The sequence below is a fragment of the Talpa europaea genome, assembly GCF_964194135.1.
Source record: "Talpa europaea genome assembly, chromosome: 12".
Classification (NCBI taxonomy): domain Eukaryota; kingdom Metazoa; phylum Chordata; class Mammalia; order Eulipotyphla; family Talpidae; genus Talpa; species Talpa europaea.
Genome location: NC_140079.1, coordinates 63520136 through 63538662, shown reverse-complemented (window position 1 = coordinate 63538662; position 18527 = coordinate 63520136). Strand labels below are relative to the sequence as shown.

Genomic DNA, 18527 nt, shown 5'->3' with positions numbered 1-18527 from the left:
TAATAATTTAGAGTATGCTAATAAGGACAGTAGACATAGCAGTAGCATAGCCATAATAATATCGGCTCCGAAATCGGCCTGTAAGAGACATGCCCTTTCCAAATGGTTGTCTACTAAATGCAGAAGTAAGTAATGCTGAGATTATAGGGATTTAGTGAATGTGTTTGTAAGGTATTGCTTTAATTCTTTCATATTTATACGTTTTTAGGTTTTTCAGAAGTCGTGGGGTGAATATTCATTGGTTAAAAATGACTACTCTTGAAATTTTAGAAACCAAAGGTAAGTGTTCTTTTGATGATAATCGTTTTTAAAACATGGAATTTATGACAATATGAAGCAGTGTTTGAGCCATGTAACAATCTCATAGAGCCCTTCAGAGTCAGTTTTGTGGAGGATCTCTTCATTTGTTTTGTAGTGCAGTGTTTACATATCAGTACAGCAGATATGCAATTAAATGTTCACATTATGTAGTAATTATTAGATGATTACTACTGTTAAACATTTAGTGTTAAACGTTTCATAACTATGTTCTCTACATACTAGAAGATTAAATTTTAAGTAAGCAAAAATACTCATTTTTAAAGATTTAAGTAGATGGTCAAATTACCTAGCAGATATTAAAGACCTCTTTTTCTTATTGTATTGGCTTGCTAGGGCTACTTAACAAAATACCATAAACTGGTGACTTAACTGAAATTTATTGTCACTGAATTCTGGAGGCTAGAGTCCAAGGTCAAGGGGTTAGCAGGCTCATACTCTCTGAAGGCACTGAGGAAACATCTGTTCCAGGCCGCACTCCTAGTTTCTTGGTAATTTTTAATATTCCTAGACTTGTAAACACGTGACCTAAACTCGGTGTTTATGTTCACATGGTGTTCTCCGTTTGTGTGTATTTGTATGTCCAAATTTCTCATTTTTATAAATATAGCAGTCATATTAGACTAAGGGCCCACCTTACTCCAGTATAAACTCATCTTAACTGGCAGTTGGCGTCCCAAGACTGCCCACCTGTGACTATGCAGATATTTCTTTTCATAAACTTGTTCCATTGAGGGGCAGATCTTTATGCTCTTTTGTATCTGTGTAAGCATCCTCTCCTTTCCTTATATAATAAACCTGCCCTTTTGAATATTAAAAAAAAATTAATGAACTCATCTTAATTATATCTACAATGACTCTTTTCAAATAAAGGCCACATTCTGAAGTATAGAGGGTTAGAACTTGACCATATATACTTGGGGGACAGGAAAGGACATTCAATTCATGGCATTTATTACTACCATGGTTACTTTTTAGTCCTGCCTTGCTTATCCTTTCCTGCAACATTTCATCCTGTTAATCATTCCCAATTTTTAAATACTTTGAAATTCTTTACTTCCTTGACACTACTCTTTATCTACTCCTCTCCACTAGCCTAAGGACTAGCCACATGTGGCCATTTGGATTTCAGTTAATATATTTTCAAAGTTAAAAATTCAGTACCTCAGCCACACTAGCCACTTTTCAAGTGTTCACTTACCACATGTGCTGGTGAGTTTTGTATGGGAAGTGCAGATACAGAACATTTCCATAACTACCCAGAGTTCCACTGGATACTGCTGCTCTAACAACATTTCTCTGTTGTTTTTTTCATCTTGCTCTTCTGGTTTGTCTCTTAAATATTAATGTTTCTTAGCCCTTTTTCTCTTCTACTCTCAGGTTTTAGTATCTATAAGAATGATTTCCCAATTTATAGCTCAGGTCTCTTCCCTTATGATTCAGATCTTTGAAGTCAGCTGACCATCTTCACTTGGACATAGATCACAGTCTTAGCATGTCCCAAAGTGAATTCCTTCTGAGTCAGGTTATTCTTGGGTGGAAAGAGTTGTAGATATTACAAAATGGAAAACTAATTTCTAGAAGTCAACTTTGCAGCAAGCCAACCCCTAGCAGCAAACTCTTTAAAGAAGGCTGAAATACATTTAACAAGAAGCAAGGAAGAAAGGATCATGTCTGTAATATTTAATTGAATTTAATTTAGCTGTGTGCAGCAGCATTTCAGAGTCACCAGAAGGCTTTTATATTATTAAAACAAGCAAAGCAGAGATTGTTCTGATACTGATAAATAGGAGATTAATGGGAAACAAGAGCAATTAAATAATTAATGTGAAAGCAGTTAGCCCGGTGTTTGACAAAAAGCAAAAACTAAATACAGTATTATTAGTGATTAAGAGTTAGTTATTGTTGGGGCCTCCCCGGTGGCTCAGCAGTTGAGTGCTGGGTTGCGAAGCTGCCCGCAGCCTCTGCAGCACAGGTTCGATCCCCGGCCCTGGGTTGAGGGTCCCACCTGGCGCGCAGACCTCTCCTGCTGCCCGCTGCTCCCCCTAGCGGTATACTTCCTCAGTCGGCCTGCTCTGTTCTCCCCTCTGGCTCTGGTGAATTCTCGCACCCTCCCATGCTTCTGACTGTACCCAGTGCTTGTATAAATAAATAAATAAATCTTTAAAATAAAAGTTATTGTAAGGCCCCTGTGAAATTAATTTTTCATTATTTACTACTACTTGTTTGTAATAAGGCATGAGGTTTGTAGCATTATAAAATACTTCCACAGACATTATTTCATTTAATCTTAATTTTACAATAAGGAAGGTAATTCAGCTAACAGTCCTACTCCTACCTAATATAATGTTAATTGTTGTCAGTAAACAAAAGTTACTTGTATGGCCTATGAATATGTGCATTTGTCATGGTTGACATTTGTCAGTTGCCTGCACTTCCTGTTACTGCCTCAGAAGAGGCGCAACCTTGTCTCATAGTGACCAAACTTCCTCAGCTGATACCTGAACAATACTGTCATCATGAGAGGGATTGCCATTGCTGCTAGAGCTGTTTCTTAAAGGGAAATATAGAAAAAGAAAAAAAAGAACAATTAAAAAATTAGAATTTGAGGGCCTCCCTGGTAGCACAACAGGTTGAGTGCCCTGCTGTGAAGTTGCCCTCTGCAGTGCGGGTTCAATTCCTGGCCAGCCAGGGGGATTCCCACATGACACAGCAAACCTCTCTTATCTCGCCTGCTGTTCTCCTCGCAGTGCTTTCGGTCTGTCTGCCTCTTCTGCTCCCCACTCTGTCTCTGGTGAATCCTCTCACCCTCCCGCACCTCTGGCCTGTACCCCAGCTATTGTATAAATTAAAAAAAAGAAAATTTTTTTTTAAGAAATTAGATTTTGAGTCCAAAACTTTTCTTGGGTACAAGATCAAAATTAAAGGTATTGAACCTCCCCGGTGGCGCAGCAGTTGAGCGCTGGGTTGCGAAGCTGCCCCCAGCCTCTGCAGTGGCAGTTCCATTCCTGGCCTCTGGGCGAGGGTCCCACATGGTGCGCAGACCTCTCCTGCCGCCCGCTGCTCCCCTCAGCAGTGTACTTCGGTCCTTCTGCCTGCTCTGCTCCCCGCTCTGGCTCTGGTGAATTCTCTCACCCTCCCGCGCTTCTGACTGTACCCAGTGCTTGTATAAAATAAATAAATCTTAAAAAAAAAAAATTAAAGGTATCAAAGTGAGACAGTTTAATGAAAGTAGGCAGAGTAGAAAAGTCTTGGACACTAAAATTATTCCCAAAAAATAGTCTAACTTAACATCAGTCCTATAGAATGATAGGTGAAAAAGGATTCCAAGGGCAGGTCCATTTGGGAAATGCTGGATTAAAGGAAAGCTGCACTACAGGACCTCTCAGGACCTTTAATATACCTGTATACTCGGAGAAGTTCCAAAGAGAGAGAGCATGCAGCATTGCCCACACTCTTTTGACCAGGAAACCCTATTCCTGAAGCCTGTGACAACAGAATGTTTGGATTCCACATCAGTAAATGTCTAAGTCTGACTCTTAAACCCACCATTTATAACATTTCTTATTAGTTTGGTTCCCTTCAAAGCATGTAAAAGTAACTAACAAAACTTTATTAGTCATGTTGACATTTAAAAATCTATTGATTTTGGGCCTCCCTGGTGGTGCAGCAGTTGAGCGCTGGGCTGGGAAGCTGCCCGCAGCCTCTGCAGCACCGGTTCGATCCCCGGCTGCTCCCCGGCCACCGGGGAGGGTCCCGCATGGCGCGCAGACTTCTCCTGCCGCCCGCTGCTCCCCTCAGCAGTGTGCTTCGGTCCTTCTGCCTGCTCCGCTCCCCGCTCTGGCTCTGGTGAATTCTCTCACCCTCCAGCGCTTCTGACTGTACCCAGTGCATGTATAAATAAATAAATAAATCTTTTTTAAAAAAAATCTATTGATTTTAAATTATGAGGCAACAAACCCTAACTTGTTTAAGTGTTTTATAACTGAATTTGCATATGTTCTGAAAAGTTTATCAAGTTATAACTGTTAGGAAGTAATGATATGTAAGGAAGGGGGGAGAAATTAAGCAGCTATTACATGAGTTAGCTATTAGATGTTAAAATGAAATCTAGAGAATGTGTTAACATTGATGAATTTCATTTCATACGCTTCATCTTTTCTATGTCAAGCACCATTTCATTAAGGTAGTGATACAAGAATTAGGAGGCAGTCTCTGCCCTGAAGAACAGTCTAGTCTGTGAGAGAAACAAATTAAGTTATTCAGTTATTTGCATAATTCTGAAAGCACTGACAGTTGAGAGGAAGGTAATGTTAAGTGATTTGAAGGAAGTCACAATATGTGTGGAAGTAGGGACTTCAGTTATTTTTACTTCATCTGGTGTTCTTTCTCCTACATTGTCCTGCATCAGTCTTCATGGATTTATAATTTTATGAAAAAGGAGAAATGTTCATTTAATGACAGACTATAAAATCATTTTTCCCTCATTATTCTAAAACAAGAGTTTGTCAAAATATGGCCCTCAGACCTTCTGAGAATATTTGCAGTGTTTGATTAGGAACACCAATTTTGAATCTGACATAAGTGTCATTTCGAATAAAAAGGATTCTCATTTTTAGAATATTACTACAGGGCCTCCCCGGTGGCGCAGCGGTTGAGCGCTGGGTTGCGAAACTGCGCGCGGCCTCTGCGGCGCCGGTTTGATCCGCGGCTGCTCCCCGGCCACCAGAGGAGGGTCCCACATGGCGTGCAGACCTCTCCTGCCGCCCGCTGCTCCCCTCAGCAGTGTACTTCGGTCCTTCTGCCTGCTCTGCTCCCCGCTCTGGCTCTGGTGAATTCTCTCACCCTCCCGCGCTTCTGACTGTGTGCATGTATAAACAAAACAAACAAACAAACCAGCAAACAAATAAATAAAGCATGCCTCTATAAAAAAAAAAAAAAAAAAAAAAAATTAAAAAAAAAAAAAATTAGAATATTACTACAGAAAAACTTTACTCAGTTGTTGGTTTTGTTTTTCATCCATGAAAATTTGTTTTTCCTCTTCTTACATAAGTACCTGTATAGTATCTTCATTTTTGCCTCATGTTCTACAAAGTCTTAAATACTTACTATCTGGCCCTTTATAGAAAAAGTTTGCCAATTTTTATTTGTTCTTTCCCTACATTTAGCCAGTCTTTGGAAAAGGCATTGCGAGTGAGTCATAAACCTTAGATGTATTATAGTAAGTGATCACAGGTAGAAGCAATGTTGATGAATAATTAAAGAAATGTTTTTTGGTTTCCTTCAAAGAGTGTAGAAGAATAGGAGTTGAAGTTTTGCTTAAACATTACTCATAATTATGGAGGTGGTATTGTTATAGGACAAGGAGAGGGGCAGCCCAAACCCCGCAAACCTGCCTATTCTACATGGGTTCTGCCATCCGCCGCATCAACACAAAACATAGGAGACTTTAATGGGAAGGAACTTTAATAAAACTAGGAAACAATACAGGTAAGGCAAAGAGTCTAGTTTCTAAATGAAGCACCCAAAGTTACCCGTCCCCTCGTGGGTAAACGTCCATCCATATGGGATTGGCCCAGAGCAAAGCCCCAAAGCCTGCTACAAGTCTAAAGCATCTTCCAGTGGGGACCCACAGAAAAGGGTCACAAACAACCGGACAAGCCCGGAAGGAAAAGAGCAAAATCAACATCAAGATAAAAGCTGCCATTGTCACCTCCCCACAGGTCTCACCCACATCTGTGTCACCCAGTCCACGACCAAAAGACAAGCGCAGTTTCTTCACATGTCTCTAGGCTCCATCCTGCTTCCTTCCTCAGTCTCTTCTTCAGCTTCTCCTCTTCCTGCTCAGCTCCACCCTTCCTTGGGTGGGGCAGGGAACCTGGAACCTCCCCCTTTCCTGGGGACCACCCTGTTACAGTATCATAGATCTTTGCTTTCTCATTTGAGAGGAGGTAAAGATTCATGATGTGTCCTGGATTGTGTCTAGTACTTAGGTAATAAAGGTTTCTATGTGTGTCACAAGGAAAATAGAATTATGAAAGGTAAGTTACTGGGTAAGAAAAAGTAGAGTCCCACCTCCACTGTCTGCTTGCCCCTGCCCCTTAGCTAGAAGCACACTTGTTACAGAGAAGGAGTTCCCATGGGATAAGTAGTGCAGCTTGGGTACACTCATAACTGCTTGAGTAAGTAGAATAGTGTAAATAAAGTTAAAACGAAACTGAAGTGAACCAAAATAGTTGAATTTGATTGGAATTACATGACATTTTCTTTGAAAAGAGATTTCTGTTAAATATCCATTACTGTGTCATTGACTTAAAATATAGCATTCACCATCTTATGATTTTTTTTTTTTAATCTCCATTACGTAAGACTCAAAATGTTCTGACTTTCCTAGAAATCCTAGTTAAGCACAACAGAGTGTCACATCTGCCTCCTGTTTCTTCAGTGGACCTCATTTATTATTTTTATTTTTACTAATATGTAGTTAATAAATCTGTATTACTTTGTAAGTGCCAAAAGATCTTAGTAACAAGATTAAATTTACATTAGATAGGATTAGACAAAATTAAAAGCAAATTTTAAGAACATGGGAATAGGCCTTTATTTTTAAAAAGAGCTGAGTCAATTCTTGAGTAAATGTTCTACAGCATGAACTGACATACCAAACCCTTTAGTTCTCTTTCTGAAGTATTCCTTTGTTCATCTAGTAGTCTCAGTTTTAAGGCCCACGGGATGTTTTAGTTTACATTTAATATGTAGAAATGATGAGATATGTTACTGTAATTAAAACATTCTATAAAGTAGAACATGTCTTTTTACCTCCGAATAACTAACATAACTCAGGACTTTCAATACATTGCTACATACATAAGAGAATTGCAGAAAATTCTGTTAAATGAAAAAGTAGTCCTAAAGTCTAGTGATAGAATTTTATAAGATTTTACCATAAGGTAATAAAAGTCAGAATTAAATTTAAGCTTTCTTTCACTCTTTAAATAGGATCAAAGTTTATTAGAGATTTTTTAAACGATAATAAGAGCAATAGGAGCTAACATTTACTGAGCATTAACTATTCCAACCACCATTCAAAACTCTTAACATGTTTACTTATTTACTTTTAAGCATTGCATACAATCATAAATATTTAACAAGCCCCCCCCCAAAAAAAAAAAAAAAAACAAGGACATAAGGAGTAGACCTACTCATTAATTAGCAGAGTTATTTTGAGGCATTTTGACAATTCATATTGTCACCTGTCCCATTAATTCTATTTTTGAGAATTTACTCAAGAAATTCAGTTGAAAAAATCTGTAGTGAACATAAAAATGTTCACTAAAGCATTATAATGAAGTGGAGTTTTTAGACTCTTTAGTCTAAATTAATATAATCATAAATAATGTTATCTTGGGGTAAGGGGAAGCAAACATTGTTTAAAAATGAACAATGATGTAAAAAATAAAAAAATTAATAAAAAAAAGTTATCTTACCTTGAAGACACAATATGACCATAAAATGGAAAATAAGGCCATAGCAAAATAGAATATAAAGTAGCAGCTCAATTCCTAGGGAAAGTATTCTTATATGGTATTTCCCTTGCTATAGAACACGCTGACCGGTAATTTTTTCAACATTATCCTGAGCAAGTTTATCATTCCCTCTGGATTTCTGGCTAGAGAATTACATTTTTTAGGACCACAACCTGAGAACCAAGATAACAGCAGTCTCTGCTTGAATTTGGAATGTTTATATGTTGTACATCCCTCTTATACAAATTCTAAATGTAGTCTAAAATGCAGTCATTCTAAGTATAGAGTAAAGCATGCCTTGGCATTTTCCTAGCTTTTCTTCAGTAAGTAGCGTTTCCTTTCCTTTTTTTAGTAACCCTTACTTCAGCCCCAATCCGAGGAGCAGGAGATGGAATGGAAACTGAAGAGCCACATAAATCTGTTGAGGTTCCTTCTGGAGTCCAGCCCATAAAGCATCACATCCTTCAGAGTCCACAAAAGAAAGCAGTTTCCTCAGAGAGCCCAGGAGTTCTTCAGCTAGGGAAAATTCACACTGAAAAAGCAGTGGAAGTCGAAGCTGTAAGATTATTAGTTCCCAAAGCTGCTATAACCCATAATGTCCCCAACAAAAATGCAAAGGTAAAGTCTCTGGGACTTCATAAAGAATTCCTTGGTCAGTTGGAGGGAACTGCAGAACACAGGAAGGAACTCTCAGAGGTAAAGAGTATATTGGAAAAGCTCAAATCTTCTGAAAGGAGGTTACTACAGGAAAAAGAAGGTCTTCTAAACCAACTCCGAGTACAGACTGAGGTAAGAACAGCCTTAATAGCTTTAATGGGCACTGCTTTTTATACCTGGACTTCCTAAGTCTACATTCTTAGAAAACTGTATATCCTCTTGGGAATGTCATTCAAGGTTTATTAACATTGTCCCATGTCACAGAGTATTGCTATTATTAATAGCAATAATGTTCTTCAGTGGCTGCACCATATACCAAAACATATTATTGGATTTTTATGTTTTAATTTGTTTTCAATAGCAATGTAAAGAATATGCTTATAGATACACTAAATTGCTTCCTTTGCATTCTTGAAAGTAAAAGTCCTAGGATACAAAGAAATTAATTTTTAAATGTTGAATAAGATTAAGAAAAACATAAAACTTTCTCTGTCATCTTTCTTAGCAAAATGTATTGCTTCAGTTTTCTAATTTTTTGCCTTTGAAGTATTCACTAGAATCATATTATAATTTCTGTAAAGATTTATACTCTTTTTTTTTTTTAAGATTTATTTATTTTTATACAAGAACCGGGGTACAGGCCAGATGTGTGGGAGGATGAGAGGATTCACCAGAGACAAAGCGGGGAACAGAACAGGCAGACCAACAGAAATACACTGCTGAGGGGAGCAGCAGGCGAGACAGGAGAGGTCTGTCCCGCCATGTGGGTATTTCACAGCCGGCGGGGATCGAACCTGCACTGCAGAGGCTGCGGACAGCTTCACAGTGCTGTGCTCAACCACCTGTGCGCCACCAGGGAGGCCCAAGATTTATACTCTTATAAAAGGTTCAGTTTATGACCACAGTGACTACAGCTATTGATTGGTATGATTTGTATATATTATAAAAGTTAAATATTTAATATCACATTTTGATAAATACTTTTAAGTGACAGAGACCCAAGTTATACAGAAACACAATTTCTCTTTTTTCCTTTATTGACGAACATTTGTTTACAATACTGTATATGATTTATATAGATTCACACCATGTCAGATGTATATTGGCACACCACACCCACACTCCCAACTCCCACAGTCCTTTATTATAGATAATTGTGTCCTCTCCCACCTTTATTCTCATCCCTACCACTCCCCCCCGCCATCTAGTATCCTCAGTTCTGCAGTCATATTTCTAAGGTTTATTTTGGTTCAGTTTTCTCATTTCCTTTGAGAAAGTTTCTTTTTCATTCATTTTGTTAATGTTAAATTCAGTGACATTACGTTGAGCCTATGGTATTGGTCATGTTCTCTTCTAGGTTAATCGTGAGTTAAAAAAGTTGCTGGTGGCTTCTGTTGGGGATGATCTTCAGTATCACTTTGAACGTCTAGCTCGTGAGAAAAATCAGCTTATTTTAGAAAATGAAGCCCTAGGTCGAAACACAGCTCAGCTTTCCGAACAGCTAGAACGCATGTCAATACAATGTGATGTATGGCGAAGTAAATTCCTCGCAAGCAGGTATTTTCTATTTTAAATAGTATTTCATTTTCTACTTTTTGTTCTATCAGATTTTTGACATATAACACAAGAAAGTAGATTGTAGTGGACAATTTCAAACTGTCAAAGTACTTCAGATATTACTTAAGATGTGGACTCACCCTCCTCTGGATGGTTACAGTCTCCCTAAATGGAGAAGTGGTATCACAAGAATCCTCCCTCATTCCAAAAATCTCAGTTACTACATACAGTAGAAATCACTCCTAATCAATTTTGAGACCAAAACAAAACTATAAACTCATACATCTAATATATATTAGAATCATACAAGAAAATCCAAACTAAATTATTTTTCCCCATCTTCTACTGGGAAAACTCAAAAACTGCCACTCAGTGAGATAATATTACTTGTCCTTTTTGCTCTGTTCTCATAGTTCTTTTAACTATATAGAAGAGCTTCCCAACCTTTTTCTCCCCATATACGTTCGTATGGCATACTGAATGAGAAGCTACTTAAACAGGTAAAAACTTTAGATTCCCAATTCAGGCACATGGGCACACTGGCATTTGGGAAACTGCCCTATATTATGATTCTTCCTTCGTATGTTTATTCCCTCCTCTTCCAGCTGAGTTACTAGAGAACAGGATCTGGGTGTTATCTGTGTATTTCCAGTATTTAGTCAATTGCTCCATACATACTATGTTCAACTGTTGAAATTCAGTAATCTGGAGAGATCTTATAAAATAAAACACCAAAGGTTTCCAGGCTGTATCTTGAGAACCAATGGTTAAGATGAATAAATTTTTAGAAAAATATTTCATGTCTTAACATCTGTGATGTTTTCTTATGATTGATCATTCTCTTAAAGTCCTTAATTTGTTTTCCAATTGTGATATTTGAAGAAATGAGCTCGTTTATTGACTGCAAGTAAAAGTTAATTAATTCTCATTCAACAGCTTAAGGGGCAATCATGCATATATTATACAGCTTATTATAATATATAATTTTTTAACATTCTGATCAATGCTGATAGTAATATTCTCTTTTTTTTAATGCATATAAGAACTGGCTGTAGGCAGAGATGTGGGGGATGAGAAGATTCACCAGAGACAGGGTGGGGAGCAAAACAGGAGTATCTATTGAAATACACTGCTGAGGGGAGCAGCTAAGGGGAGACAGGAGAGTTCTGCTGCACCACTTGTGGGTGAGCTCCCTGACCCAGGATCGAACTCATGCTGCAGTAGCTGGCAATACCTTGACAGCGCTGAGTCTTTAATCTGGGCCACAAGGGAGGCCCCACCACTGATAGTAATATTCTAAGGCAATAAATAACAATTAAATTCAACTTTATGGATATTTTCATCGACTTAATCTTTCAATGTCAAAATTGTTTTCATTTTAAAGAATTCAGTTATTACTATGGTCCAAGACTTTAGTTTTAAGATTTTTAGTTAAATAAACATACTTAAATTTTTGCTTCAGTTCCATCAATAGATAACTGGTTTGGTAGATTTTGGTACATCCAATCGGAAGAAAGTATGAAGTTCCTTTTCTTTAAAAGGAGCTTTATAAGATAGTTCTCTATATGCTAATATGAAAAAAAAAATCACCAAGATAAATTATCAAGAAAAAAAGCAAAGTATAGAAAATGTTGTATTAAATAATCCCTTTTTGTAAAGAAAATAGATATATATATTTTTTTTTTTTAATAAAGGCATGTTTTATTTATTTATTTGTTTGTTTGTTTTGTTTATACATGCACTGGGTACAGTCAGAAGCGCTGGAGGGTGAGAGAATTCACCAGAGCCAGAGCGGGGAGCAGAGCAGGCAGAAGGACCGAAGTACACTGCTGAGGGGAGCAGCGGGCGGCAGGAGAGGTCTGCACGCCATGTGGGACCCTCCTCCGGTGGCCGGGGAGCAGCCGGGGATTGAACCAGCGCCGCAGAGGCCACAGGCAGCTTCGCAACCCAGCGCTCAACCGCTGTGCCACCGGGGAGGCCCGATATATTTATTTTTTAACACATACTTGAATGTGCATTATTTTTTTCTGAAAAAATGTGTAAGAAAGTGTACTGGCTACAAATAAAAGATAAATGTGGATGTTGGACAGACAGGAGGACAGACTTAGTTTTGCCTTTATATAAGTCTTATTCTGTTTTAATGGTTTTCTAAGGGCAAAGAGGTAATTGAGTGGTATAAAAATACTCATTTTGTTTTCCTCTAAAATTTTGTTTTTAAAAAAAGTCTATTTTTTGGGCCTCCCTGGTGGCTCAAGGAGTTGAGCACATGGCTGTGAAGCTGTCTGCAGCCTCTGCAGCGTGAGTTTGATCCCTGGCCAGAGAGCTACCCACATGGCGCGACAGACCGCTCCTGTCTTGCCCGCTGCTCCCCTCAGCAGTGTACTTAGGTCTATCTGTCTGTTCTGTTCCCTGCTCTGTCTCTGGTAGATCCTCTCACCTCGCACACCTCTGGCCTATACCCCAGTTTTTGTAATCATAAATAAAATAAATCTTTTTAAAAAATACTATTTTTTCAAAATTTGATCAACCTAAAGTAAGATTGAAGTACATTCCAAAAGTCACTATGTAGGAAAATCAAACATTTCCTCTGTCATTTTGTAAAAATATTTTAATTCAGCCCCTTTAGCCAGTTCTAAGCTTATAGACATTTTAAATGTTTTAGTAAAGAAGTAAAAAATAAGTACTTGACTATGTTAGATCTTATTTGAAAGTTTTTAAAAATGACAGTCACGGAGGTATTATATCAACTTGTCTTATTGCCAGAGAATTTATATGCAAGTCTTTACTCTTTTCCAGAGTTATGGCAGATGAGTTAACCAACTCCAGAACAGCTTTACAGCGCCAGAACCGTGATGCACAGAGTGCTATACAAGACCTCCTGAGTGAGCGGGAGCAGTTTCGTCAGGAAATGATAGCTACCCAGAAGTAGGACAATTGTTTACATTCTGAACTCTTCTTCCTCCTGCAGTTGTTGTTATTGTGATAGTTATTTGGGGTTTCTACATTATTAACTTACTGAGCATATGCTTTGTATAACGTTTTAAAATAGATGCCCAGGGGAGAGAGGAAGAATATAAAAAAATAAGACATGCTTCTTACATTCTTAATTGGGGAGAGAATAGTTATAGCTACATTAGAAGAAATCTATATTAGAGAATATTTATAGCTACATTAGAAGAAATTTAAATTATGCAGTTTTGTATGATTTTTGGTAGAGCCAAAAAGTGTACCTAGGCTTTCCTTTGTAAGGAGCTCTTTATGTGGAGGACTCTTTCTATGATATCACAGCCTGTGCTCATGTCCATGTGCTCTATGAACTATCAAAATTAATGGTCCTTCTTGAAACTGCTTTTTATAAATGATTTATTATAAATCAAGTCAGTAAGGGTCAACAGGGAAATTAGAAGAATGAAAACAATATGTCCAAATAGCAGATTTTGTGGGAGGCAACTAAAGCAGTGTTTAGGGGGAAATTTATAGATTTAAGTACTTAGCTTAAAAAGGAAGGAAGTTCTCACCAGTAATCTTCCTTAAAAAACACATAAAACAAATTAAGCAGAAGGAGGAAAATAGTCAAGATGAGAGCAGAAATGAATGATGGAAAGCCAAGTGCTGTTTCTTTGAAAAGATGAATTCAAGAAACCACTAGGCAGTATCATCAAAAGAAAACAGATACACATTACCAGTATCAAGAATGAGGAGGGTGGACAGTACAGATTCCATTGACATAATAAAGAAAATAAGAGGATATAATGAACTACTCTCTCTATGCCAATATATTTAACAACCTAAGTGATAAATGAATTGGTCAAAATTCTTAAAAGACACAAACCTGATAACACAAGAACAGATAACCTGAATAGCCCTAACCTGTTAAAGCAATTGAATTAGTAGTTAAAAACCTTCCAGTAATGCAAACTTTACCTATCAATAGATGGATTCACTAGTGAATACTGGCAAACATCTCAGGAAGAAACAGAACCAAACTTACACAAGCTCTTCGAGGAAAGAGAAGAAAAGGGAACAATTTCTAACTCGTTTCTGACACCAGTGTTTTCTTGATACCAAACCTGATAGAGACACTACAAGAAAACTAAAGACTGATGTCTCTCATGAACATAGATGTTAAAGATCCTTAATAGAATTTTAGTGAATCAAGTCTAACAATATATAAAGGTTTACACATCATAGACCAATAGGTTCTATACCAAGATTAGTGGGTTGGTTTATCATTCAAAAAAATCAGTTAAATGTAACACCAAATTAAAAAATACCATATGAGTATCTTAGTAGATACACAGATTCAATCAGTGGGTTCTATATGAGTATATGAGCATACTGTAGCTACTCTAAAATGAAAACTAAAAAAAAGTACCTATTTGTTGAGTGATTTCCAGGTAGTAGTGTAAAAATTTGATAAGTGCTTTCTATAGTCTAACTTACTTTATACAAAGCTTCTAATTTATTAAACTCTGAAGGATATGGGAGAAAGTACTGTATGATTTCAAAAATGTTCCTCATTATTTATCCTGTTATTAATGTTCAGTATTAATGTGTTCTGTGTAGATTATTGGAGGAGCTCTTAGTCTCCTTGCAGTGGGGAAGAGAGCAAACTTACTACCCTAATACACAACCTCACAGCACAGCAGAACTCGCATTAACAAACCACAAGTTGGCAAAAGCAATAAATTCTCATCTTCTGGGAAATGTTGGCATGAATGGTCAAAAAAAGATTCCATCAGCAGTTGAATTCTGCAGCACCCCAGCAGAAAAAATGGCTGAAAAGGTAAATATTTGTCATTAGTGATAATGTGGAACTTCTAAACTATCCTTTTACTGAAAGGCAGCAGATTATAATGGGAAATGTTTGCACTGGGTGTTAGGAAACATGAGATTGAACCTGATTCTCATGCTCATGAGCTTGTAATCTTAGAGAAAAGTATTTCCTCCTCGGAACTTTAATCTTCCTGAACATTATTACTCTACTCCAGAAAAAAGCTGTAATTGTCTTTAAAGAAGGTCTATTTTTTTAGCTACTGTGAATCATTGATAATCATTTTCTTGAATTCATTTTGATATGGAAAGCCACTGTATAGAATTTTTCATTTATAGGGCCTCCCCGGTGGCACAGCGGTTGAGCGCTGGGTTGCGAAGCTGCCCGCGGCCTCTGCGGCACCAGTTCGAACCCTGGCTGCTCCCCGGCCACCAGAGGAGGGTCCCACATGGCGCGCAGACCTCTCCTGCCGCCCGCTGCTCCCCTCAGCAGTGTACTTCGGTCTTTCTGCCTGCTCTGCTTCCCGCTCTGGCTCTGGTGAATTCTCTCACCCTCCAGCGCTTCTGACTGTACCCAGTGCATGTATAAACAAAAAAAAAACAAACAAACAAATAAATAAATAAAACATGCCTCTATAAAAAAAAAAAATACACATTTAAAAAAAAATTTTTTTCATTTATAATCAAGAGTCAGAATTGGTTACTTCTGATTGAAGATGTTATTTGTCTTCCCACATATGATAGGAAAGTGCCAAATATTGCAGAATCAGTTAGGGTAGACCTGTACTACCAGTCGTGGGTGAATTCAGGGTTCACAAGAGTTCTTCCTGTTGTGGATCTCAGAATTGTCAGAGTACAATAAATTGGAGAGTATTTTGTCCATGAAATCCAAGAAACAAGAACCTGGTTGTTCACATGAAATAGGGATATAAATTAGAAAAAGAAACGAAAAGCCATTGATTCTACAAGTAAATTATCAAAAACTTTGAAATAACATCTCAATAAAAGAATAAAAGCAGTAATCTGATTCCAAGCAGTTGAAAGAAAGATTGAAGGGAAAAGTAGTGGGTACTTTTTGGCTAAGGATAAAAATTGACATCGCTTAAGGTAGAATTATTATAACCTATCTATGTTTATATGCTTTTTCATTTTCATAAGAGAACATTAACCTAATTACTAAACATAATTGTTAAATTTAGAGCCTTTCAAGAAAAAGGATAAGTTCTCTAATCAAATTCACCATTAAGATGTTGTTTTTTTTAAAAAAAGATTTATTTATTTATACAAGAACTGGGGTACAGGCCAGATGTGCAGGAGGGTGAGAGGATTCACTAGAGACAGAGCGGGAAACAGAACAGGCATACAGACTGAAGACACTGCTGAGGGGAGCAGTGGGCGAGACAGGAGAGGTCTGCCATGCCATGTGAGTTTCTCCCTGGCTGCCCAGGAATGGAACTGGCGCTCCAGAGGCTGCAGACAGCTCCACAGCACAGCGTTCAACCTGCTGTGCCACTGGGGAGGCCCCAGATGTTACTTTTTCATGGTAGTAACATATTTGTGAAATGGAACTTTACAAGAATAATACAAGCACTTTTACAGTACCTACTGTATACGTCTGATGGTTACTTCTTATTTTCTTTAGGTTTTACGAATTTTGGACCCAATTACATGTACAGAAAGCTCACCTGATAATCCATTTTCTGAGTCTTCGCCAGCCACCTTACTTGCTGCAAAGAAAAAGATTGGACGATTTCATCCTTATACTAGCTATGAAAATATAACTTTCAATTGCTGTAATCACTGCCAGGGAGAGCTTATTGTCCTTTAACATTCATTATATTGGAGGTATGCTGTAGGCATTTGCTAATTATACAAGAGTCACTATGATTTGGGAGCTGGGGTTCTTATATAGCTAGTCAGATCATTTTCTATTTCATTTTCTATTTAAATAATACATATCTCCAAAGATATGTCATGTACTAGACTCCAGATTACCCTTTCTTAGTAAAGATTTCAGGATAAGAAAAGTATGAAACTGTCTAGATACATTTAAAGTAGGAAATACTTTCCAAGCATCACATGATGTTTTTCCTACAGGATTCAAAAAGAAAGATTTTATAACCTTTCCTAACTTTTCCTTTAGGCTTCCTCTAAGTTATTATGTATCTTACTATTTTATATAAGCAGATAATCTAAAGCAAGGATTGGAAAACTATGGCCATGGTTCATATGTATCCACACCCATTCATTTACTGTCTGGGTTTTTTGCACAGTAACAAAGTTGAGAAGATCCCACAGGGTTTGTATAGTTTGCAAATAGGGATGGTCCTTTACAGAAAAGGTTTTCTGATCCCAAGTCTAAAAATAACCAGAGGACTGGGGAGAATGTTATTTCCCTTTTTGGTAATTTCTGGGCTATAAATGAGGCTTATGGAAATATTATGGGTGAAGGAACTATTTTAAAAAAAATGCTTTATGTTAGAAAAATAAAAATACTTTACAGCTGCATTGACAAGTGCTTTGGCAAAACATGTTTTCATGTTGGTTTTGTGCAGGGGTTTCCATATTTTGAATTGATACAACCTGACACATAACAGGAGAAACAGACATACAATGGCCAATAAGCACATCAAAGATAATTACACATCACAATTAGGGAAATGCAAATCATTATCACTGTACACCCATCAGGACAGCTGCTATCAAAACAAGCAAAATAACAAATGTTAATAAGAATGTGGAGAAAATGGAATCCGTTGCATTGCCAGTGAGAATGTAAAATGGTTATAGCTATTATTGACGATACTGTGGCAGTTGCAAAAAGTTAAACATAAAATTATCAGATAACTGAACAATTTCACTTCTAGGTTAATATCCAAAAGAAGTGAAAGCAGAAATTCAAATAGTATTTGTATACCAAAGTTCACAGCAGTGTTATTCATAATAGCCGAAAGGTGAAAGTACCTCTGGTGTCCTTTGATAAATGGATAAATAAAACGTCGTATATACATCCAAAAGAATATTAATTCTTAAAAAGGAATGAAAATCCAATATAAGCTGTAGCATAAGTGAGCCTTTAAAACATTGCAATCAGTGAAAAAAGACGTAAAGGGACAAATAATGTATGATTCTTCTTATATGAAATAATCAAATTCAAAGAACAAAAAAAAACTATTTGCACTTAAAATTTCAGCAAAGTGGCAGGATACAACATCAACACACAAAAATAATTCATCTTTGTGGTTTGAATAGACAACCCAAAAAAGAGATGAAGAGAACAATTCCTGTTGCATTAAAATGCAAAAAGAATATTTATGAAAAGGTGAAAGACCGGTACACTGAAATTCCAGAATATTGCTGCATTAGATGAAGAAGTGATCTGTGTTTGTGGATTAGAAGACATTACTAAAATGCTGTTACTAATCATTTATGTTTAGCTTTCTCCTCCACTCCTTAAAAGCTCTTAGACATGTGAAGGGTGCTGTTCCTCTATTGATTCCTATATTGATTCAAATATTTTGCATATGTACCAATGTATGCAAGGTTTCTAATTAAGAGAAAGGATTTTGCAACCATATAGATCAGAGTGACCTGCTCACCTCTATAGTTTTCTCATCTGCAAAATAAGACTAATTTGAGTTATAAGGATTATATCAAATTATGCAAAGAATCTTTAACAATACCATGCACATTATA

The 18527-nt window shown here is 37.2% G+C and overlaps 1 protein-coding gene across 2 annotated transcripts; it reads left to right on the top strand.

The window, feature by feature from the left end:
- Positions 1 to 248: 248 nt before the first annotated feature.
- Positions 249 to 16659, top strand: BLZF1 (basic leucine zipper nuclear factor 1; the record flags this gene model as incomplete). 2 transcript variants are annotated; one of them, XM_084249718.1, is made up of 6 exons in its annotated part: positions 249 to 279; positions 8212 to 8633; positions 9859 to 10058; positions 12855 to 12983; positions 14625 to 14844; positions 16474 to 16659. In XM_084249718.1, 6 exons carry the CDS (start codon positions 249 to 251, stop codon positions 16657 to 16659), a joined length of 1188 nt encoding a protein of 395 aa, XP_084105844.1. The 2 variants fall into 2 exon arrangements, with proteins under 2 accessions (XP_084105844.1, XP_084105843.1); XM_084249717.1 differs by having other exon boundaries at positions 8197 to 8633.
- Positions 16660 to 18527: the final 1868 nt, after the last annotated feature.